The sequence below is a fragment of the Gopherus flavomarginatus genome, chromosome 3 (genome assembly GCF_025201925.1).
Source record: "Gopherus flavomarginatus isolate rGopFla2 chromosome 3, rGopFla2.mat.asm, whole genome shotgun sequence".
NCBI classification, from domain to species: Eukaryota; Metazoa; Chordata; order Testudines; family Testudinidae; genus Gopherus; species Gopherus flavomarginatus.
The window spans coordinates 161,930,996-161,955,597 of record NC_066619.1 but is presented as its reverse complement, the minus strand read 5'-3'; the positions used below and the strand labels follow the sequence as shown (position 1 = coordinate 161,955,597).

The following is a 24,602-nucleotide window of genomic DNA, read 5'->3' as shown; positions in this document are numbered from 1 at the left end:
TTTTTTTTTTTTTTTTGCCACTTGGGGTGGCAGAAAACCTGGAGCTGGCCCTGGCCAAAGGCGGCACACGAGCTGATTTTCAGTGGCACTCACACTGCCTGGGTCTTGGCCACCAGTCCGGGGGGCTCTTCATTTTAATCTAATTTTAAATGAAGCTTCTTAAACCTTTTTAAAACCTTATTTACTTTACATTCAATAGTTTAGTTATATATTATAAACTTCTAGAAAGAGGCCTTCTAAAAACATTAAAATGTATTACTGGCACACAAAACCTTAAATTAGGTGAATAAATGAAAGACTCGGTACACCACTTCTGAAAGGTTGCCGACCGCTGCTCTAGATCTTCTCCATCTTCCCATCTCTTATCACCCTCTATCTAGGTACCATGAGTACATTTCTTTTCCATCTGTATTCACCACCTAAATATTTTATGTAGTTTTTGCAATTTTGAACTTGAAAAAAAATGTTCATTACAATACAAATTTAGATTGTAGTTCTCTTTGTTAATTATGTATTTTATTTTATTTTATTTTATTTTAGCTATGTGTTACAATTTTCCTGGGACTAGTTGTAGGTGCCATTTTCTTTGGGATAAAAGATGATGTTACCGGTGTGCAAAACAGGTTAGTCAACTCAGGGAGCGAATCTCAACGGGGCTGACAAAACCTTGCTGTTACCATCATAAGATAATGAACATTTTTGAGGCTGAAAATGAACTTTTCTTGTCTTTTGAGAGATACTATAACTACCACTTTAGAACAAATGCATACCTGTAAATCATAAATTGCAGAATAAGCGCCGGTCCTGCCATGAGCTCTATGTGGCTAGATCCCTTCGCCAGCATGAAGCTCATTGCAGACTCAAGGCCTAAGGACCCATTTCTGCAACCCTCACTCATGTTGTTTACTACCTTGTGCAAGTAGTCCTGGTGAAATCAGTGGGGCTACTTGCATAGTAAGGTACTCTTCACAGCAAGTAAGGGTGGCAGCACTGGATCCTAAGTTTGCAGTGAAAGATTCCTGAAAATTTTACAAAATATTCAAAATGCATAACTGTACATTAACCACTTCAACAATTAAACAAACAGTATCTGGAAAGACTTCCCTGAGGTAAAATTCAAGGGCCAAATTTTTCAGACTTTAGTTGCCTGAAGTTAAGCAACTAAAGCCCTGATTCTGCAAGCACTTATACGCGTGCTTAACTTTACAGAGGTGAACCTAAAAAGGTTACTTTAATGTGTATATGACTGGGGCCTAAATTTCTATTTGGTACCTAAATAAAAGTGGCCTAATTACCAGAGGAATTGAACATCTGCAACTGTGGGAGCTGTTGGTAGTCAGTACCTCTTAAAATCTGACTACTTTTATTAAAGTGTCTCAGAATGTGTGTATGCCAAGGGCTTAAATTTGGCATCCATAGTTGACAATTTTGGCTTTTCATTTTAGCATCTCCAGTTGCTCATAATTTTCTCAAATTCCTTGTAGACTCAAATTTTTGGTCTCATATTTGTGCTCAGTCCGAAGGTGATTTAAACAAAGTATTGAGTAAAGTCAGTCAAATCATTTTTCATTCATTTCATCCTGACAAGCAACAGATGTTACCTACATATTCCAGTCATAAACATTGAACTCAGCTAGCTCAAGATTTGCTAAAGCTTCAGTCTTAGGGCCAAACCTGTTTCCGTTGACGTTAATGGAAGTTTTACCATTAACTTAACCAGGAGGGAGCTGAGTCCCTTAACTTGCTTAGTAGATCTCACTGAAACTTAAAAAATTATACAACTATGAAGAAAAGTGGTTTAGCAGTTTGAATGAAGATGGTTTAAAACTTTTCTACTTATTTTCCCAAGCCTATTTTAAGGACACATTTATTCAGGATTCCTGTGCTAATGACATCTCACTTAATGACACCTTGCTTCTCTGGTGATAGGTTATTAAATGTTGTAAACTAGTTGAGTAAGTCAACAAGACAAAAAAAAGCATAATAAAATACACTTTGTCCATTTATATTTTGTAAAGAAATCTTAGTTATATAAATCCATCCTACAGTTTACACCTTTAAATCTCAACTGAGAAATAAGGAGAGAGACAATTTGTGCATGAATTATGGACTATGTGGAGTAGCAAAGCACATACTAGTGAATGCCAGTAGTTCTTTGGAAGAGTTTAGACATGGTCTATTATAAAAACTACTGAAATTATATTAAAAATAACTGAATAAAGCACCTATGTAGCTGATTTAATAAGTGTAAATATTTGCTTTACCATAGAATTGGAGCAATGTTCTTCGTGACCACCAACCAGTGTTTCAGCAGTATTTCAGCTATTGAACTTTTTATTGTGGAAAAAAAGATATTTATGTAAGTAAAGCTTGATGTAATGGATAACATTCCCTATTGTTAGCGATGCTTATTCAACTGCTAGTCTTTTTTGTTGCCTTACTAAACTGTCATCTAGATATGACAATTTTGTTATTCAGACTGGTCAAATTATTCACTGCAAGTAATATTCACTGCAAACATTTTTTTAAATCCTGTTTATGAGTTGTTTGCAAACCAGTCATTATTTCTTTGGATGGTTTTGTCCATAAATTCTAATAGTTTGGATAAATACTATTCACACTGTGAGTTGTTTGTGAACTATTCACTTCTGTTACCAGAATCATATGGAGTTGATACCAATTGGATACTTGGAACTTTACAGGCTTTATGAGTCACAAAATGAGAGAATTACATATTTCTGTAAGTTAAGTGTATTTTGATGATGTAAGATGTACACTAAAGACAGAGGTTTGTGTACAGCAATATGCATGTATATTTGCATATGTAATTATCAAAATTATAATGACATCTTATTGGCCATTTGCATGTGTAATTACAGTATGTGCACAAGTAGTCTTATTTTTCCATCTGGAATTGCATGCATGACTTATCAAAACCTGTCCATATGTGAAAATGATTTGATTGCTTTATAATTGCTATAATCTGTAATATGTTGTATGTATTTCTGTGTTCTAGACATGAATATATCAGTGGGTACTACAGAGTGTCTGTATACTTCATCTCAAAGCTAATGGCTGATCTAATACCCATGAGGACTTTACCAAGCGTCATCTTCACCTGTATAATTTATTTCATGTTAGGCAAGTGCCCTATTCACAAGCTGCATAAAAACTAAAAAGAACATTGCTTCAGAACCAACAATGTACACTCACTTTATGCCTGTCAATCATTTCAGGTATCCAGGAGTAGGTTGGGTCAAATCTTCCTTCTTCCACTTTAAAAAAAATCATTTTCTCTGTTTAAACTCCATGTACCAATGTGGCATCATTTCTCTTGCTTGGTGAGTGAAATGTCATGAGATTGCCATCGGTGCTGCTATGCAATTTGCTGGACTGGGCACACTTGAAAAGTTTCAATCACTCTTGTCATAGTCTGTGATATGTCCCATCTGCACTTTTATTGGAAACAGGGGTTTAAGCATCATTCCTAGATGGTTCCATCTCACTAGTTTCCATGCCATTATCTTTTCTTTTAGTGACTTTTAATCATTTTAGCACAAAATACTTTTCATTACATTTGGCCTTGCTGATAAAACCCCCTGTAAAAGAAAAGTATGATTATAAAAACTCAAGCTCCTGGGAACTGATATTAGCCTGCTCTTTTCAGTCGTTTCCCCTGGTAGTAAGGACAATTTTAAAATTGCAGACATCCATTTTAGACCATTCATGCAATTTCAAACACCATGCCTGCTACACATTTCAGGAAGGTTAGATTGAAATATTTAATGGAGCAAGAAATTCAGACAAGAAACTTTCATTATGTTTCAAATCTTAATAAAGAATTAATAATAAGATGTTAGCAGACCAAGGTGCTGGAACTAGGGGTTCTGGGGGTACTGCCGCACCCCCTGGCTTGAAGTGATTTTCATTATATACAGGTTTACAGCTTAGTTCAATGGCTCTCAGCACCTCCACTATACAAATTGTTCCAGCACCACTGTCAACAGAATGCAAGTACAGAACAAAAATCATCCCTTGCTCTAGTCTGAGTTTTTCCCTTAAAGAAACGAGACATTATGGCACTATTAGGATATACAGACTACAGAGAGAATGTTTACGTGGCTGTGAAATAGGGGCGATTCAGAAACTAATGCCTAATCTACAGCTGCCAACAACCCCTGACTCATGGGAGTCCCATCCCCAATGAAAACGGGTGAAATAATTTTGGATGTTTATTGCGTGTGATCTACTGCTGTATGGGGTGAGGCATGAGCTGCTTCTTGTTCAGTTTTTCTGTGGTGATAACTTGAGCTCTTAGTGAATCAGGAAGTCTCCTCTTTTATCTTGGCTTGGCTGAGACATATTACAGCTTTTTCTCCCTCCATTTCATTGAAAAAGTCCATTACAATCCCCCATCTCCTTCCACAAATACTGTATAAACATCAGTTCTTTTCTAGACAAAATCCCTAGTCTTTGTGCCCATGGGAGTCTGAACTCCCTTTCCCCAACTGGCAAGGCAGAGGAATTTGGGACACCGATCCTCAGGCCTTACAGCCAGTGATCCAAAGTGTACGGAGTGGTGGTGTAAAGAGGGCAGATTTCCTTGAATCAGTCCTCCCACAAAATTTATTCTAATAAGTGGGGCCAACTACATATATTAAGATAGTACACATTGACTATGGTACAAGCTCTGACAAAATTATACCAACAGCTTTCTTGTTCTGCTCCCTAAGGTTTGAAGCCAAGAGCAGATTCCTTCTTTATAATGATGTTTTCTCTTATGATGGTATCCTACACGGCCACTGCTATGGCGCTAGCGATTGCAACAGGACAGAATGTGGTGGCTGTAGCTAATCTACTCATGACGATCACGTTTGTTTTTATGATTGTGAGTAGCATTATTATGGTTTTATTTATTTTGACATAAACCCAAGCAGCTGTGAAGTTCAGAGCCAGATTGAGATCTCAATTTGAATTCTGCAAAAAGATCAAGAGTCTGGGGCTTTCATGTTACACTTTGTCCCAGTAGATACATTAACCAAAATTCCAAAGTTCAGGCTTGTTTCTGAACTTCTCCAGAAGTTTGGGGATAAGGTGAGTTTTGGATCTGATGTTCTAGTTAGGGCCAAGTTTTAGTGATAAATATAATGGGGAAGAACTGGGAAGGGATCATGCCACAGCTAAGAGTGGATGTGGCATGGTGCATGATGCTCCATCTGCTTTGCAACTAGTGCATAGTTCCCTGTAAAACTGTTGCAGCCAGCATGATTTAGAGAGGACCTTAGCTGATCCAAGGCTGGGGGAGCTGAGAAGTGGCTTAGACTCACATTTCCACTGCTCTCCTCAGCTGAACCAAGGATAAAGTCCCTTAAATTATGAGACCACTAACTTTCTAACCATTAACAAGGAAACCAACTATCTATTAATAGGCCACATACAAAAGAGATTTGAGTTGGCTGCAGTGCAGTGTGGATAGAAGCATGTCCAGTTTTCCACGCGGGGAAACGCCTCATTGGACAGCAATCTTAGGGCCACTTGAGGAAAACTTTACCCGAACACTCTCGGTGTGGCTCTTCAAAAGTGCCTGTCTGCCTTATTTTTGTCTAGTTGCCATAGAGAAGCAAAGGCAGAGTTTGGAGACTAGAAAATACAATTTCATATTCTTCTTTGAGTGATTGCTCATATCCATTCCAGTTAGGTGTGCGCGCCGTGCGTGCACGCTCATCGGAAGATTTTTACCCTAGCAACCCCGGTGGGTCGGTAGGGTCGCCCGCTGGAGTGGCGCCGCCATGGCGCCAGATATATACCCCTGCTGACCCAACCGCTCCTCAGTTCTTTCTTACCACCCATGTCGGTCGTTGGAACAGTGGAGCACGGCTTAGCTGTCCTCCACTTCCCTAGCTTCTCCTTGTTCATTCGATATCTTTGTTGTACATAGTTGACTTAGTCTATAGTGTAATTAGTTTTATAGTTATTAGATAGTTAGTGTACATAGCTTAGCGGGGTTTGGGCATTAGCCCTTCCCCGCACCCGGTGCCGGGGCCCATGCCCGGTTCACTGGGGTTCAAACCGTGCTCGACCTGTAAAAAGCCGATGCCCACGAGCGAGCCCCACGACTCTTGCCTAAAGTGCCTCGGGGAATCACACATCTCAGATAAGTGCCGCATTTGTAAGGCTTTTAAGCCACGGACAAAAAAGGAGAGGGATTTTCGCTTGAAAACTCTCCTTATGGAGGCAGCCCTGAACCCTCCGTCCTCGGCAACGAGCGCTGACAGCGTTCCTCCGGCACCGGACCGTGCCGGCTCCGCCAAGACACCTCGGTACCGGCCTTCTTCAGCAGAGGGACCTGATTGGAGGCCCTCCACTTCCTCCATGCCTTCAACGCAGACTCACCCTCGTTCGGACTGCCTGGCACCTACTCCTGCTATGGCACCAATGAGTGTGGTACCGTTGACTCCGGTCCTGAGAGGGCCATCGAGTCCGGTCCTTGAGAGCTCTATGCCGAGGCCTGTGGTTGAGCTTACGGTCCCTTCCATACCGGAGACATTCTCCTCAGCCAGGGACCTTATAGCGATGACTGAGTCTACTCTGCCTCAACCCCCGGCACTGCCGGTGTGGGTACTACATTCCAGAGGCAAGCCAGCCACTATGAGACCTCCTTCACTGGAATCGGCAAGCCGGCACCGATCTCGATCCAGGTCCCGGCACCATTCGCGGTCTCATGGACGGACCCCGTCTAGACGCCGCTCGCAGTCCCAGCACCGCTCACCTAGGCGGTACTGGTCGTACTCATGGCACAGATCCTCTTCTCGTCCTGCCCGGTACTCTCGGTACCGCTCCGGTTCCAGGCACCGCTCCCGGCACCGAGACTCTCGCAGCCGGTCCCGCCACAGACCGTCGAGATCCAGGTCGACCTCCTGGCACCGCGCTGGTTGCAGGTCCCGGTCTCGTTCTCGGCACCGATATGACTCCCGGTACCGATCCCCGGCACCGAGGAGATCTCCAGTGACGAGAGCGAAGGACTCATACCAGGCTCGCTTGGCTCCTCCCTGGCTGTCCCGACACCCATCCGTGTTTTCTCAAGCGGATGGTGCATACGCCCCAGACACCGACGTGCCTGCTGCATTATTCCATGAGCCTCAGCCTCAAGATCATGGGCCGCAACAGTGGGGTTTCTGGACGCCTTGGGCGTACCATCAGGCCCAAGGCTCTCACCCAGGTCCATCGCGCTCGGCCGCCTCAGAACACAGGGTGCCGGAAGCCACGATCACCCGCCCTCCTCCTCCTCCTATGGAGGAAGGGTTGACCCAGCCTCAGGACTCCCAACTCCCCAGGGAGACAGAGACGATCCACCAGGAGGAGCCATCGTCAGACCTGCTTGTTCCAGGTCTCTCCTCTTCATCCTCCCCTGACGAGGCTGTAGCTGGAACCTCGTCTGTTGGCCCTCCACCAATCGACCTCAGGACCCACCAAGACCTCTCAGGCGCGTTGCACAAAATATTAACTTGCAGACCGAGGAGGTCCCGGAGGTACAGGACCCAGTGGTGGACATTTTGACATCAGATGCCCCCACTAGAGTGGCTCTTCCCTTCATTAGGACCATACAGGCCAATGCCACTACGATCTGGCAGTCCCCGGCCTCTGTCCCACCTGCTGCGAGAGGTGTAGAGCGTAAATACATGGTGCCCTCCAAGGGCTATGAATATCTCTATGTCCACCCTCCTCCTTGCTCTCTTGTTGTCCAGTCGGTTAATGAGAGGGAGCGCCATGGCCAGCAGGCTCCAGCCCCTAAATCAAAGGATGCGAGATGCATGGACTTGCTAGGGTGCAAAGTGTATTCCACAGGGGCACTCCAACTCCGCGTGTCCAATCAGCAAGCCCTCCTTAGCTGCTATAGTTATAACACCTGGGCGGCAGCGGACAAATTTAAGGAGTTGTTTCCGCAGGATGCACGACAGGAGTTCTCGGCAATCCTCGATGAAGAAAAGAAGGTGGCAAGAACTTCCCTCCAGGCTTCCCTGGACGCCGTGGACTCAGCTGCCAGGACTCTGGCCTCTGGCGTGACTATGCGGCGTATCTCGTGGCTGCAGATCTCCGGCCTCCCCCCGGAGCTCCAACACACTATTCAGGATCTTCCCTTTGAGGGCCAAGGGCTGTTCTCAGATAAAACTGACCCTAGGCTGAAAAGCCTAAAAGACAACAGGGTCATTATGCGCTCGTTAGGCACGCACACACCAGTGACTCAGCGTAGACCCTTCCGGCCCCAACCACACCGCCCTTACCATCAGCCCCGGCAGAGGCAAGACTTCGCCAGAAGGCGAGGCAGAACCGGTCGCCGAAGGCAATCGGGCAACCAAGGGGGCCAAAACCAAGGCTCTTCCAAGCCTTCCTCAGGGCCAAAACCTTCCTTTTGAAAGTGCGCCCGAGGGCGTTGTACCAGTTTCTTTAAAGGATCCGTCCCCTCCTTTCTCCAACCGTCTTTCCTTTTTCCTCCCTGCGTGGTTCCAGCTAACATCAGATCGCTGGGTCTTACGCACGCTGGAATTTGGATACCACCTCCAATTTATTTCAAAATCCCCCTTCTACCCCCCTCCCTCTTCCCTCTTCAGGGACCCCTCTCATGAGCAACTCCTCCTCCAGGAGGTGCAAATGCTCCTCGCCAAAGGAGCCATAGAGGAGGTACCAGAGCACGAATGGGGCAAGGGGTTTTACTCCTGCTACTTCCTAATCCCCAAGGCAAAGGGAGGTCTCAGGCCTATCCTCGATCTGCAGGAACTCAACAGATACATGATAAAGTTGAAGTTCCGTATGGTATCCCTGGGGACCATTATCCCATCCCTGGATCCTGGAGACTGGTATGCCGCCCTCGACATGAAAGATGCCTACTTCCACATAGCCATCTTCTCACCTCACAGGAGGTTCCTCCGGTTCGTGGCCAACAGCCAACATTTTCAGTTCGCGGTCCTCCCATTCGGCCTCTCTACGGCCCTAAGAGTATTCACCAAATGTATGGCTGTAGTCGCTGCCCACCTCCGCCGCAGTCGGATACACGTGTTTCCGTATCTAGACGACTGGCTCATCCGAGGGACCTCCGAGGCGCAAGTCTTCCATCACATCCACATTGCCAAGGACCTTTTCCTACATCTAGGCCTAATGATCAATGCGGAAAAATCAACTCTGATCTCCACTCAGAGGATAGAATTTATTGGCGCCACCCTGGACTCCAATCTTGCCAGAGCCTGTCTACCACTGCCACGGTTCCAGACTATGATAGTCATCATCCAGAGTCTGCGAGCGGCGTCGTTGACTTCAGTACGCACTTGCCTCACTCTCCTGGGCCACATGGCGGCCTATACATTCGTAACGAAATACCCCAGACTGCGCCTCCGGCCCTTCCAGTCGTGGCTCAACTCACGATACCGACCAGCCAGGGATGCTACGGACATGGTCGTCACCATTCCCCCGACCGTCCTAGACTCCTTAGAGTGGTGGCTGGATCCCTCCATGGTGTGTGCAGGGCTCCCGTTCCATCCGCCCCAGCCCTCGGCATCCCTGACAACGGACACATCATCCCTGGGTTGGGGGGCTCACCTCGGGCACCTGTGCACCCAGGGCCTTTGGTCATCTCAAGAGCTGACCCTGCACATCAACGTCCAGGAGCTGAGAGCGGTCACCTCGCTTGCCAGACGTTCCAACAGCACTTACAGGGCCGTTGTGTGTCAGTATTCACCGACAACACAACGGCCATGCACTATATAAACAAGCAAGGAGGCATGAGGTCTTCGCCTCTGTATCAAGAGGCCTTATGACTCTGGGACTTTTGCATAGCCCACTCTATACACCTTATCATGTCCTTTCTCCTGGGAGTTCGGAACACGCTGGCAGATCGCCCCAGCAGATTCTTCCTTTCCCACGAATGGTCACTTCACCCGGACGTTACTCTTTCGTTCTTCCGGAGGTGGGGGTTTCCCCGGATAGACCTCTGCACGTCCCGCGGGAACAGGAAATGCTAGATGTTCTGCTGCTTTCAAGGCCTCTCACCGGGTTCAGTGGCGGACGCCTTCCTTATACCGTGGACGACGCACCTGCTCTACGCCTTTCCACCATTTCCGCTCGTCCACAGGGTCCTACTGAAAGAACACAGGGACAAGCCTGCTTAATCATGATAGCTCCAGCGTGGCCTCGGCAGCACTGGTACACCATGTTGCTAGACCTGTCCATAGCCGACCCTGTCCCCGTGCCTCTTCACCTGGACCTGATCACTCAGGACCACGGCAAACTGCATCACCCAGACCTTCAGTCCCTCCACCTCATGGCGTGGCTCCTGAGTGGCTGACCCAGTCTGAGCTGTGTTGGTCTGCCCCAGTGCAACAGGTGCCCCTAGGTAGCAGGAAGCCTTCCACTAGAGTGACATATTTGGCCAAGTGCAAACGTTTCATGTGCTGGTGCGTGGAGCAGAACTTCCTTCCCACTGAAGTCTCCATCCCTAACATCTTGGATTACCTCTGGTCTCTCAAACAACAGGGCCTAGCGGTATCATCTTTGAGGGTCCATTTGGTGGCCATCTCTATCTTCCACCCAGGGGAGAATGGCCGCTCGGTATTCTCACACCCGATGGTGTCTAGATTCCTTAAGGGCCTAGAGCGCCTCTACCCCAGGTACGCCGCCCCACCCCCAAATGGGACCTTAACCTGGTTCTTGTCAGACTCATGTCCCCCCCATTCGAGCCATTAGCAACTTGCTTCCTTCTCTACCTCTCATGGAAAACCGCTTTCCTGATGGCCATCACATCAGCGAGACGAGTCTCTGAGCTTCGGGCCCTCATGGTAGATCTCCCATATACTGTATTCCACAGGGACAAGGTGCAGTTGCGACCACATCCGGCCTTTCTGCCCAAAGTGCTATCGGCCTTCCATGTTAACCAGGAGATCTTCCTACTGTCTTCTTCCCAAAGCCACATTTGTCTCACAGGGAGCAGCAGCTACACTCCCTAGATGTCCGTAGAGTGCTCGCTTTTTATATCGAGCGAACAAAACCATTTCGCAGAACCCCTCAACTCCTTGTTCCGGTGGCTAAGCGTATCAAGGGCCTACCTGTTTCCTCACAGCGGATTTCCTCCTGGGTGACATCGTGCATCCACACCTGTTACGACTTGGCTCATGTTCCATCGAGCCACGTTACTGCGCCCTCTACCAGGGCTCAGGCCTCATCGGCTGCTTTCCTCGCTCACATACCCATTCATGAGATTTGTCGCGCAGCTACCTGGTCCTCGGTCCATACATTCGCCTCCCACTATGCCCTGGTTCAGCAGTCTAGGGATGACGCAGTCTTCGGCTCCGCAGTGTTACACTCTGCGACATCTCACTCCAACCCCACTGCCTAGGTAAGGCTTGGGAATCACCTAACTGGAATGGATATGAGCAATCACTCGAAGAAGAAAAGGCAGTTACTCACCTTTGTAACTGTTGTTCTTCGAGATGTGTTGCTCATATCCATTCCAAACCCGCCCTCCTTCCCCACTATCGGGGTAGCTGGCAAGAAGGAACTGAGGAGTGGTCGGGTCAGCAGGGGTATATATCCGGCGCCATGGTGGCGCCACTCCAGGGGGCGACCCTGCCAACCCACCGGGGTTGCTAGGGTAAAAATCTTCCGACGAGCGTGCACGCGCGGCGCACACACCTAACTGGAATGGATATGAGCAACACATCTCGAAGAACAACAGTTACAAAGGTGAGTAACCGTCTTTTATAAAAACCGTAGCTTAGCAAAAACCTGATTTGGGGTTCTCCCCTAACAACTAAAAGCATAGTACACCAGCAACCAACCTCTATAGGAGTTTACTTGGGTGTTCTGACTGGAGGATATGAACCCCTTATTATCCTCTACTGTAATATGACTCAGACTTCTGTATAGCATATAGATCTCATGGGAGTTACTTGTGCACATCTGATTAGTAATGGTGACTCTGGGACTTAGATGTTTTATTGTGTCTTTACGGTCTACAGATTTTCTCCGGGTTGTTGGTAAATCTTACAAGCGTCATGTCTTGGCTTTCCTGGCTGCAGTATTTCAGCATCCCTCGATATGGCATGACGGTAAGTGCTATGTTTTCCTGTGCATTGTGTTTAGAAGTATTTGTCAAAATGGACCATCTGAATCTGATGGGAGAAATGAATCCAGGTTTCATAGATTAGTGAGTAAAGAGCAAGTTATTTGAACATATGGAAATTAAAACTTGACATGGCATGCTTTAGTCAGGTATCATGAGGAGTTTATGGATACAGCAGCTAAAGGTGATTGTAAGAGGTTAAGTGTCTCCTATCTGCAAACAGTTCAAATGTGCAGAGATGTGCAGGTATTTAAATAACTATATATCTCAGTTATAACTATATTGGGATACAGTTAGCATAAAACACTATATAAAATGAAATAGTATTGTATTACTTAAACAAAATAAATTTGCTGTCTTTCACCTCGTTGCTTCAGTCACAGAGAATATTTAGCTTTTTAAAAAAAACTGAAGGTGAACAGGTGGAATCATACAAATAATTGCAGGAGGTGGACTGGATAAGAGTTGGATCTTTTCCATCTCTAACTACTATGATCTTATTTTTAGGAAGCTGAGTCAGTAATGCAGTTATGATGGAAAACATGGAGTCTTTTGAAAGCGCTGGGTTAGACAGCTGCTGTATAGATGACCTCTGTCATATGGGGTGCTGAACAAACTATATTCTTACATCATGTATACAACTATACTCTTACAACAAAATCAGCTATGCCACTGTTAGAAAAGGTGGATTTGTCTGAGATCATAAGCTATGATGCCATAACATTTTTTAAGATAAATTTGATTTTTAGTAAGTATCTGATCCAGTTGGTTTGTCATCTCTTTAATAGTCATTGAGTTGTTTTTTTCTTTTACCTTAAAAGGCTTTGCAAATTAATGAATTTACTGATCTGAAATTTTGCTCTGGTATCACTAATACAAGTCAGACTGATACGAACTGCACGCAGGTTAGCCAACCGTAAGTATATATTTTGCATTAAAATGAATCCCACTACTGTACAAGGCATCTACAAGATTGCAAGGGTTTTTTGAGTGCTAGAGAATTTGACATGCATTCACCACCTACAGTAGGATTCTTTACAGTAATATTTCTTTAGTATTAAGAAAAAAAGCATTTGGGTTTGGTTTTTCCCATTGTATGTGCTAAGATAACATGCTACAGAGGTCATTAGCAAAACAACCAGTAAAGGTATTCATAGCAATATCGATATGCCTTTGTCACTTTGAATTCATTATGTCTATTAAAACAAAAACACTCTCCCCACCCAAACAGCATATCAGGCAACCTTGCAATATCTACTCCCCCACTCTCCTGCTACAAAACTATTAATCATACAACATGAAAAAAAAATTATAAATTGAAAAGAAAATGATCTCTTATCTTGGGTACTTATATGATCCCCTGACCATAGTATCTGACCACTTCACAGTCTTTAATGTAATTATCCTCACAACACCACTGTGGGGAAAGGAAGTACTATTATCCCCCATTTTACAGACTGGGGAGGCACAATGGGTATGTCTACACTGCATCTGGGAACAAGCCTCCCAGCCTACATCTATAGACTTATGCTAGTGGGACTCATGCTAGCATGCTAAAATTAATTGTGTAGACATTGCACTTGAGTCTCCCAAGCATGGGAAGGGAGGCTTGAGAGCCTGAACAAAGCAACATCTACACAGCTCGTTTTAGCGGATTAGTATTAGCAGGGCTTGCGCAGGTCTGTGGACCCGGACTGAAAGGCTCATTCCCAGATGGAGTGTAGACATATCCAGAGAATAAGGCCTGGTCTACACTAGGAAACTAGGGTGGTATAACTATGTCACTCAGGGATGTGAAAAATCCACCCTGATTGAAGCAGTTAAACCAACTTAACCTCCAGTGTAGACAGTGCTAGGTTGATGGTAGAATTCTCCTGTCAACCTAGCCACTGCCCCCTTGGGGAGGTGGAGTACCTATGCCATCGAGAACCTCTGCCATTGAGGTAATTAGTGTCGTCACTGAAGTGCTACAGTGGTGCTGCAGCATCACTGCAGCATTTTAAGTATAGATGCACCCTAAGTGACTTACTCAAAGTCACACAAAAAAAGTTTGTAGCAGAACTGGAAATTGAATTTGGGTTCTTCAGTCCCAGGCTAGCACCCTACCCACTGGACAACCCTTTCTGGGTAGTTTAAATGTGTGTAAGGTGTTGTAATCTTATCTCAAGTCAATCAAGAGAAGAAAAAAATGCAATTTAAATCCTTGGGTTCCGGGGGTCAGGAACTCCTGACATGTGAAACGTCTCCATGCATTTTTCTTAAGACTTGGCTGCTGCAAAAATGCCTTTGTTGTCATGTGGAAATCCAGCTTAAATGAACATAACATAACAGACACCTAATAAAGGATTCACTTTTTAAAATCTCTGTATGTATTTGTAGGTATTGTACTGGAGAAGAATATTTGAAAAGCCAAGGAATTGAGGCAACTTCCTGGGGCCTGTGGCAGAATCATGTGGCTCTTGCATGCATGACAATAATTTTCCTTACAATTTGTTATCTGAAACTGCGCTTCATGAAAAAGTTATCTTAAAACAAAAAAGTGTATATAAATTGTAATTCATACTGTTTGGATAGTTTTATAAGTTACAAAACTGACTTGATTTTTTGTTAATACTGCTCTTTTGTATCTTATCTCTTGCCTCAAAATTTAACAAAGTTAACAAAAAACTTCAGCAATACTAAATATTCAATGAATGCACTTTTTGGAAATTTACAGTATGCCTGAATTTTCTTTATGGTCATGAAATGTACATATGAGTATTCATCTCTTCATTAGACCAATTGTAAAGGCAATTTTTTACTATATGCTATTTGTTAAAATTCAGAACAATTATGAAGTGGTAATAATTAATGGCTCCATCCACAAAGAAAAGGTTCCATGGTTGGACTTATTTTCTTAATTTTGCACATCCAGAACGATTCTCTGACCCCCCAAAAAATCTATTTTTAAGGTCCTGGAACACTAATTTAATATTTTAATCTCTCCTATTTCCCTCCTCCACACACACTCCACCACGCTGTAGTCATCATTTTTGCCATGGGCCAGATTTTGCCTGGTCCTTATATGGTTGCATAGTCGGTGGCGAGATGGGGAAGGCTAAGAAGCTGCCAACCTTTGTGTAGTCTGCATAAGAACTAGGAAGAATTGCAGCCCCTGTGGTTAGTTGGGGCATGCTGGGAGTGTCTTATTCCTTGAGGTGCAGTGCCAAAAAAGGAGAAGCAGGCAGAAGGTGAGGTTATGGCTCTGCTCTACCTCTCACATCTGCTCACTGGTCAGATGTAAAATTGGTTTGCATGGCTTCAGTAATGTGGAAATATTTATTGCTGAATACAAACCTTAACTATCATGCATGGGAAAATGTGCATTAAGATATACATGCCAAATATAATGTATGTTTTCTTTGCACAGTGTTTCAGTTAGGAACACAGAAATTACCATGCAGCAACAGACCAGTAATCTACTTTGGTGTCCTATCTCCACTGTGAGATTTTTTTTTTAAAGTAATAATTTTCTGGTTATTTGTATTTGTCTTCTGGTTTCTGAGCTCTTAGGGTGAATTTGCTTCATGTTCTCAAGCTTTATTCTGTAACCATGTGGGCTAGAAACTTCTTTGAAGTGAGAGCTGAGATTCTCATGTGATCTCTTGATTCCAGCCATTGAGGGTTTAAGGAAAACACCAAGCATTGTCAGACTCATGATCAAGTAGTGAGAGCTGGCAACGCTGCCTTAATAACATACTACGGCTGTAATACATTAATATGTAGTCTCTACAGGTAAATAAATTATCACTTTATGTTGCATTTTAAATTTCCTTATGTGAAGTACCTCCTGTTTTTGTGTTATCTGAAGGGGAAGATAGGTGTACCCTAAAGATATTCTCCATTCTGTTAATTTATATAACTCTGTTGTATTTATTCCTACTCTCCTTGAATGGAAGGCTTCTCAGCTCCTGTGCAACAAATTATCTTTGTTGTCCTTAGGATTTTTTCTGTTGCAGCTATAGTGTGTCTTTTTAATGTGGTGACCAAAAATAAATGTGTTATTCAAAGGATGTATTATCTGGTTATGATGGTATTATAATGCTTTCTGTATTCCATTATCCATTTTAGCAGAGCCTAACATCTTAACAGTTTTTCCATTGTTGCACATCTTCAGTGAGCTGCCTTCAATGATTCTTATATAGTTTTCCCATGGTAACAATTCAAACTCTGTCACTATGTATGTGAAGTTCCCTCCAGTATGCATTACTGCCCTTGTCCATACTGAATTTTATTTAACATTGTGTGGCCCAGTTACTTAAGTGTGTTAGGTCCTTCTGAAATTGAACACATTCCTCTCTAGTCTTGACTAATTTAAATAATTTCCTGTCAGCCACAAATTTTACTGTCTCAACATTTACACTCTTCTAGATCATCCATAAACTGAACATCACCAGTCCTGCTACTGACCCATTTTCTCTGTGAAATTTGTAATATGAAATAAAATGTTTTAATAAGTAACAAAAGCATGTAAAAAGAACCCAATTCTGCAGCCCTTAGTGTTCAGTTGAGGTCAGTAGGGCTGCAGGATTGTGCCCAAATGTATGTGGGAATAGTTTTATTTTGGTTTTCATTATCACTGATGTGTTCACGTCTTTCTCAATGGTGGACAGAAAAGGTTGTGCCTGGGGCTTGAGAACATATGCATTGTCATTAGTGAAGCATCAGTAAAACACTTTTTGAAAAAACTGAAGGGTCCTTTTATATACATGTGGGTTGTAATACACTGCAGCATGGTTTTCCCTGAAGTCCTGAAAGCTGGTATCCCACCATTTTTAATTTTCTTCTCCATGTATTTTCTTTACCGAAATCCTCCCTCCTCTTTATTTTAGGTTACTAGCAAAATAAATCAGGTAAGTTGTAGTTTTAAAATTTCCAAATGTTTCAGACCTTTGTTGTTGACATTAATTCTATTTATATCTTAGCTACTGCTGTTTCCTAAAGTCATGGGGAGAAACCCAGTTAACATGTGAATTCAAACCATAGTGATGTAACAGATAAAATATAATTACTGTGTATTTTCTACCAAGGCATTTATCAAAAGTATAAAGCCATGTTTTATAACTGATTTTATAACATGGTTCGTAATAGTGTCTGATGGATGCTGGTACAGTGATGGTTCCTCACTCACAGTATGCTATACTGACATTCTAACTAGCATAGAGTTCATGCCTGTTTACTTCATTCAGTCACAGCAAGTCACCCCTGAAAAGTACAGTCTTTTAGAAACACATTGTGCATCTGTGAATAAGCTGGTTTCTGAATGGTTTACATTTTATGTTTAACCTTTTGGGGGCATAATGGTCAGTCACACAGCAATGTAAGTGGCTGAAACAAATTTTTGTGTGGTAGAACTGATTGTTAGTTATTCATATTATGTATGTTTGTTCCATTAATTAAAATATAAAATGTACCTCTTAACAGTCATTGAACTGATTCCAATAATGCTATGTATTATTTGATTATTGTCTTTCCTTCTGACCTGTCACAAAATAAGCTGTTTTGTCACAATCTCCAGTGAGATATCTGAACTGTACAATATATGCAAATGATATATTCCTGTATAACAGAAGCAAATTTGTATGTAACATTGATATTCATTATGCAAACCTTCTAAATATCGTCTATCACAGTCAAGGTAAATTACCATCAAGGTAGCCAATAGCTCACCAGTGCCATGGCCTTAAAATCAGCAGGTTCCTAAGCAAATGGTTTGTACCATGCTCACAAATAAAGCCTTTTCTGACTGTGCCACTGATTTTAGTGAATTATTTTCCTAGTCCCTCTTTTGTTGTTAGAGCCAACCATTTACACAGGGTTCTTGAAATTGGCATCACACATCTATAACTGGCCAATATTAAAAGGAGACTATTGGATTTTATTGCACAGCTTTTCAGGATAACCATATCGATACCTTTGGCAGAATGTATTTTTATGTACAAAAATAAAGTGTCAATAATGTCGCTGTTTATTTTTAAACTTTTGGGGGGATTTTTATTTTAATTTTGTCCGTGGCACAAGACGTGCGTGTAGTCGACACCCTCGCGCTCTCTTTCTCCGGCGCTTTTATTGGGAGAGGGAGGGCGCACAACAGACGGCGCCAGTGAGCGCGCAGAAGCGCACAGAGCGGGGAGCAAGGGCCCCCAGTGCCCGGGGCAGAGAACAAACAATGAGGCGGCTGCGTCCCTGGCCTGGCCGTTGAAAGATGCGCGCGCTCCCAGCGGCAGCCGTTAAAGCCGTTACTCTGCACGCGCGGGGGGAACAACGGCGCGCGGGCGAGAAGGGCTGCCTGAGAAGTGAGAACGGGATGGGGGGATGGGCAGGCGCGAGCCTCCCAAGCCAGGAGCCGCGTCCCACCACATCAGCGCGACCCCAGCACCCGCCACCCTTCTTCGTCACGTGCCTGCCCGCGCATCCTTCTCCCCTGCCCACTGCTGCGCAGGCCAGTGCGGGGCGGTAGCAGGCGCTTCGCTGCCGCAAGGGCGGGGAGGGGAGCGGAGCGGGGCGGGGCGGGGCGCGATCCCAGCTGCAGCTGAAAATCCAACCAGCGACTCCCCCGTGAGTCCTGCAAGGTAAGGGTGACGGTAACTGTGCTGCGGGGAGAGAGGTTCAACCCCACTATTACACACCTACACCCCAACCATGTACAACCCCCCCATCTACACCCTTCACATACACACCTACACCCCATCGGCACTGCAGCCATCTCTACACCTACAGCCCAACCATGTACAACCCCCTCATCTACACCCTTCACATACACACCTACACCCCATCTGCACTGCAGCCATCTCTACACCTACACCCCAACCATGTACAACCCCCCCATCTACACCCTTCACATACACACCTACACCCCATCTGCACTGCAGCCATCTCTACACCTACACCCCAACCATGTACAACCCCCCCATCTACACCCTTCACATACACACCTACACCCCATCTGCACTGCAGCCATCTCTACACCTACACCCCAACCATGTACAACCCCCTCATCTACACCCTTCACATACACACCTACACCCCAACCATGTACAACCCCCCCATCTACACCCTTCACATACACACCTACACCCCATCTGCACTGCAGCCATCTCTACACCTACAGCCCAACCATGTACAACCCCCTCATCTACACCCTTCACATACACACCTACACCCCATCTGCACTGCAGCCATCTCTACACCTACAGCCCAACCATGTACAACCCCCTCATCTACACCCTTCACATACACACCTACACCCCATCGGCACTGCAGCCATCTCTACACCTACAGCCCAACCATGTACAACCCCCTCATCTACACCCTTCACATACACACCTACACCCCATCTGCACTGCAGCCATCTCTACACCTACAGCCCAACCATGTACAACCCCCTCATCTACACCCTTCACATACACACCTAACCCCATCTGCACTGCAACCATCTCTACACCTACACCCCAACCATGTACAACCCCCCCATCTACACCCTTCACATACACACCTACACCCCATCTGCACTGCAGCCATCTCTACACCTACAGCCCAACCATGTACAACCCCCCATCTACACCCTTCACATACACACCTACACCCCATCTGCACTGCAGCCATCTCTACACCTACAGCCCAACCATGTACAACCCCCTCATCTACACCCTTCACATACACACCTACACCCCATCGGCACTGCAGCCATCTCTAGCCCTACAGCCCAACCATGTACAACCCCCCATCTACACCCTTCACATACACACCTACACCCCATCTGCACTGCAGCCATCTCTACACCTACAGCCCAACCATGTACAACCCCCTCATCTACACCCTTCACATACACACCTACACCCCAACCATGTACAACCCCCCATCTACACCCTTCACATACACACCTACACCCCATCTGCACTGCAGCCATCTCTACACCTACACCCCAACCATGTACAACCCCCCCATCTACACCCTTCACATACACACCTACACCCCATCTGCACTGCAACCATCTCTACACCTACACCCCAACCATGTACAACCCCCCCATCTACACCCTTCACATACACACCTACACCCCATCTGCACTGCAACCATCTCTACACCTACAGCCCAACCATGTACAACCCCCCATCTACACCCTTCACATACACACCTACACCCCATCGGCACTGCAGCCATCTCTAGCCCTACAGCCCAACCATGTACAACCCCCCATCTACACCCTTCACATACACACCTACACCCCATCTGCACTGCAGCCATCTCTACACCTACAGCCCAACCATGTACAGCCCCCCCATCTACACCCTTCACATACACACCTACACCCCAACCATGTACAACCCCCCCATCTACACCCTTCACATACACACCTACACCCCATCTGCACTGCAGCCATCTCAACACCTACAGCCCAACCATGTACAACCCCCTCATCTACACCCTTCACATACACACCTACACCCCATCTGCACTGCAACCATCTCTACACCTACACCCCAACCATGTACAACCCCCCCATCTACACCCTTCACATACACACCTACACCCCATCGGCACTGCAGCCATCCTTAGCCCTACAGCCCAACCATGTACAACCCCCCCATCTACACCCTTCACATACACACCTACACCCCAACCATGTACAACCCCCCCATCTACACCCTTCACATACACACCTACACCCCATCTGCACTGCAGCCATCTCTACACCTACAGCCCAACCATGTACAACCCCCTCATCTACACCCTTCACATACACACCTACACCCCATCTGCACTGCAGCCATCTCTACACCTAGAGCCCAACCATGTACAACCCCCCCCATCTACACCCTTCACATACACACCTACACCCCATCTGCACTGCAGCCATCTCTACACCTACACCCCAACCATGTACAACCCCCCCATCTACACCCTTCACATACACACCTACACCCCATCTGCACTGCAGCCATCTCTAGCCCTACACCCCAACCATGTACAAACCCCCATCTACACCCTTCACATACACACCTACACCCCATCGGCACTGCAGCCATCTCTACACCTACAGCCCAACCATGTACAACCCCCCCATCTACACCCTTCACATACACACCTACACCCCATCTGCACTGCAGCCATCTCTAGCCCTACACCCCAACCATGTACAACCCCCCATCTACACCCTTCACATACACACCTACACCCCAACCATGTACAACCGCCCCATCTACACGCTTCACATACACACCTACACCCCATCTGCACTGCAGCCATTTCTACACCTACACCCCAACCATGTACAACCCCCCCATCTACACCCTTCACATACACACCTACACCCCATCTGCACTGCAGCCATCTCTAGCCCTACACCCCAACCATGTACAACCCCCCATCTACACCCTTCACATACACACCTACACCCCATCGGCACTGCAGCCATCTCTACACCTACAGCCCAACCATGTACAACCCCCCCATCTACACCCTTCACATACACACCTACACCCCATCTGCACTGCAGCCATCTCTAGCCCTACACCCCAACCATGTACAACCCCCCATCTACACCCTTCACATACACACCTACACCCCATCTGCACTGCAGCCATCTCTAGCCCTACACCCCAACCATGTACAACCCCCCATCTACACCCTTCACATACACACCTACACCCCATCTGCACTGCAACCATCTCTACACCTACAGCCCAACCATGTACAACCCCCCCATCTACACCCTTCACATACACACCTACACCCCATCTGCACTGCAGCCATCTCTAGCCCTACACCCCAACCATGTACAACCCCCCATCTACACCCTTCACATACACACCTACACCCCATCTGCACTGCAACCATCTCTACACCTACAGCCCAACCATGTACAACCCCCCATCTACACCCTTCACATACACACCTACACCCCATCTGCACTGCAGCCATCTCTACACCTACAGCCCAACCATGTACAACCCCCTCATCTACACCCTTCACATACACACCTACACCCCATCTGCACTGCAGCCATCTCTACACCTACAGCCCAACCATGTACAACCCCCTCATCTACACCCTTCACATACACACCTAACCCCATCTGCACTGCAACATCTCTACACCTACAGCCCAACCATGTACAACCCCCCATCTACACCCTTCACATACACACCTACACCCCATCTGCACTGCAGCCATCTCTACACCTACAGCCCAACCATGTACAACCCCCTCATCTACACCCTTCACATACACACCTACACCCCATCTGCACTGCAGCCATCTCTACACCTACAGCCCAACCATGTACAACCTGCTCATACACACCTACACCCCATCTGCACTGCAGCCATCTCTACACCTACACCCCAACCATGTACAACCCCCCATCTACACCCTTCACATACACACCTACACCCCCTCTGCACTGCTGCCATCTCTACACCTACAGCCCAACCATGTACAACCCCCTCATCTACACCCTTCACATACACACCTACACCCCATCTGCACTGCAACCATCTCTACACCTACACCCCAACCATGTACAACCCCCCCATCTACACCCTTCACATACACACCTACACCCCATCGGCACTGCAGCCATCCTTAGCCCTACAGCCCAACCATGTACAACCCCCCCATCTACACCCTTCACATACACACCTACACCCCAACCATGTACAACCCCCCCATCTACACCCTTCACATACACACCTACACCCCATCTGCACTGCAGCCATCTCTACACCTACAGCCCAACCATGTACAACCCCCTCATCTACACCCTTCACATACACACCTACACCCCATCTGCACTGCAGCCATCTCTACACCTACAGCCCAACCATGTACAACCCCCCCATCTACACCCTTCACATACACACCTACACCCCATCTGCACTGCAGCCATCTCTACACCTACACCCCAACCATGTACAACCCCCCCATCTACACCCTTCACATACTACACCTACACCCCATCTGCACTGCAGCCATCTCTAGCCCTACATCCCCAACCATGTACAAACCCCCCATCTACACCCTTCACATACACACCTACACCCCATCGGCACTGCAGCCATCTCTACACCTACAGCCCAACCATGTACAACCCCCCCATCTACACCCTTCACATACACACCTACACCCCCATCTGCACTGCAGCCATCTCTAGCCCTACACCCCAACCATGTACAACCCCCCATCTACACCCTTCACATACACACCTACACCCCAACCATGTACAACCCCCCCATCTACACCCTTCACATACACACCTACACCCCCTCTGCACTGCAGCCATCTCTACACCTACACCCCAACCATGTACAACCCCCCCATCTACACCCTTCACATACACACCTACACCCCATCTGCACTGCAGCCATCTCTAGCCCTACACCCCAACCATGTACAACCCCCCCATCTACACCCTTCACATACACACCTACACCCCATCGGCACTGCAGCCATCTCTACACCTACAGCCCAACCATGTACAACCCCCCCCATCTACACCCTTCACATACACACCTACACCCCATCTGCACTGCAGCCATCTCTAGCCCTACACCCCAACCATGTACAACCCCCCATCTACACCCTTCACATACACACCTACACCCCATCGGCACTGCAGCCATCTCTACACCTACAGCCCCAACCATGTACAACCCCCCCATCTACACCCTTCACATACACACCTACACCCCATCTGCACTGCAGCCATCTCTAGCCCTACACCCCAACCATGTACAACCCCCCATCTACACCCTTCACATACACACCTACACCCCATCGGCACTGCAGCCATCTCTACACCTACAGCCCAACCATGTACAACCCCCCCATCTACACCCTTCACATACACACCTACACCCCATCTGCACTGCAGCCATCTCTAGCCCTACACCCCAACCATGTACAACCCCCCATCTACACCCTTCACATACACACCTACACCCCATCTGCACTGCAGCCATCTCTAGCCCTACAGCCCAACCATGTACAACCCCCCATCTACACCCTTCACATACACACCTACACCCCATCTGCACTGCAACCATCTCTACACCTACAGCCCAACCATGTACAACCCCCCATCTACACCCTTCACATACACACCTACACCCCATCTGCACTGCAGCCATCTCTAGCCCTACACCCCAACCATGTACAACCCCCCATCTACACCCTTCACATACACACCTACACCCCATCTGCACTGCAACCATCTCTACACCTACACCCCAACCATGTACAACCCCCCCATCTACACCCTTCACATACACACCTACACCCCATCTGCACTGCAGCCATCTCTACACCTACAGCCCAACCATGTACAACCCCCTCATCTACACCCTTCACATACACACCTACACCCCATCTGCACTGCAGCCATCTCTACACCTACAGCCCAACCATGTACAACCCCCTCATCTACACCCTTCACATACACACCTAACCCCAT

At 46.6% G+C, this 24,602-nt stretch overlaps 2 protein-coding genes across 6 annotated transcripts in view; both read left to right on the top strand.

The window, feature by feature from the left end:
* The window catches only part of LOC127047917 (broad substrate specificity ATP-binding cassette transporter ABCG2-like), a 39,786-nt gene extending 21,887 nt beyond the window's left edge, over nucleotides 1-17,899 (top strand). For 2 of the 5 annotated variants that reach the window (XM_050946830.1, XM_050946831.1), the window contains 7 exons: nucleotides 541-623; nucleotides 2,270-2,359; nucleotides 3,017-3,141; nucleotides 4,734-4,888; nucleotides 12,006-12,095; nucleotides 12,931-13,025; nucleotides 14,489-17,899. In XM_050946830.1, coding sequence (XP_050802787.1) covers nucleotides 541-623; nucleotides 2,270-2,359; nucleotides 3,017-3,141; nucleotides 4,734-4,888; nucleotides 12,006-12,095; nucleotides 12,931-13,025; nucleotides 14,489-14,639 — 789 coding nt within the window. In that variant the 3' untranslated portion in view covers nucleotides 14,640-17,899. Of the gene's footprint in view, nucleotides 1-540; nucleotides 624-2,269; nucleotides 2,360-3,016; nucleotides 3,142-4,733; nucleotides 4,889-12,005; nucleotides 12,096-12,616; nucleotides 12,858-12,930; nucleotides 13,026-14,488 lie in introns of all 5 variants that reach the window. The other 3 variants (XR_007773517.1, XR_007773518.1, XR_007773519.1) reach the window with 3 other exon arrangements.
* Nucleotides 17,900-18,327: 428 nt separating this feature from the next.
* Nucleotides 18,328-24,602, top strand: part of LOC127047918 (broad substrate specificity ATP-binding cassette transporter ABCG2-like) — a 40,087-nt gene continuing 33,812 nt past the window's right edge. Inside the window, exon 1 of the mRNA XM_050946833.1 lies at nucleotides 18,328-18,720. The gene's annotated coding sequence lies outside the window, so the exon portion shown is untranslated. The remainder of the gene's footprint in view (nucleotides 18,721-24,602) is intronic.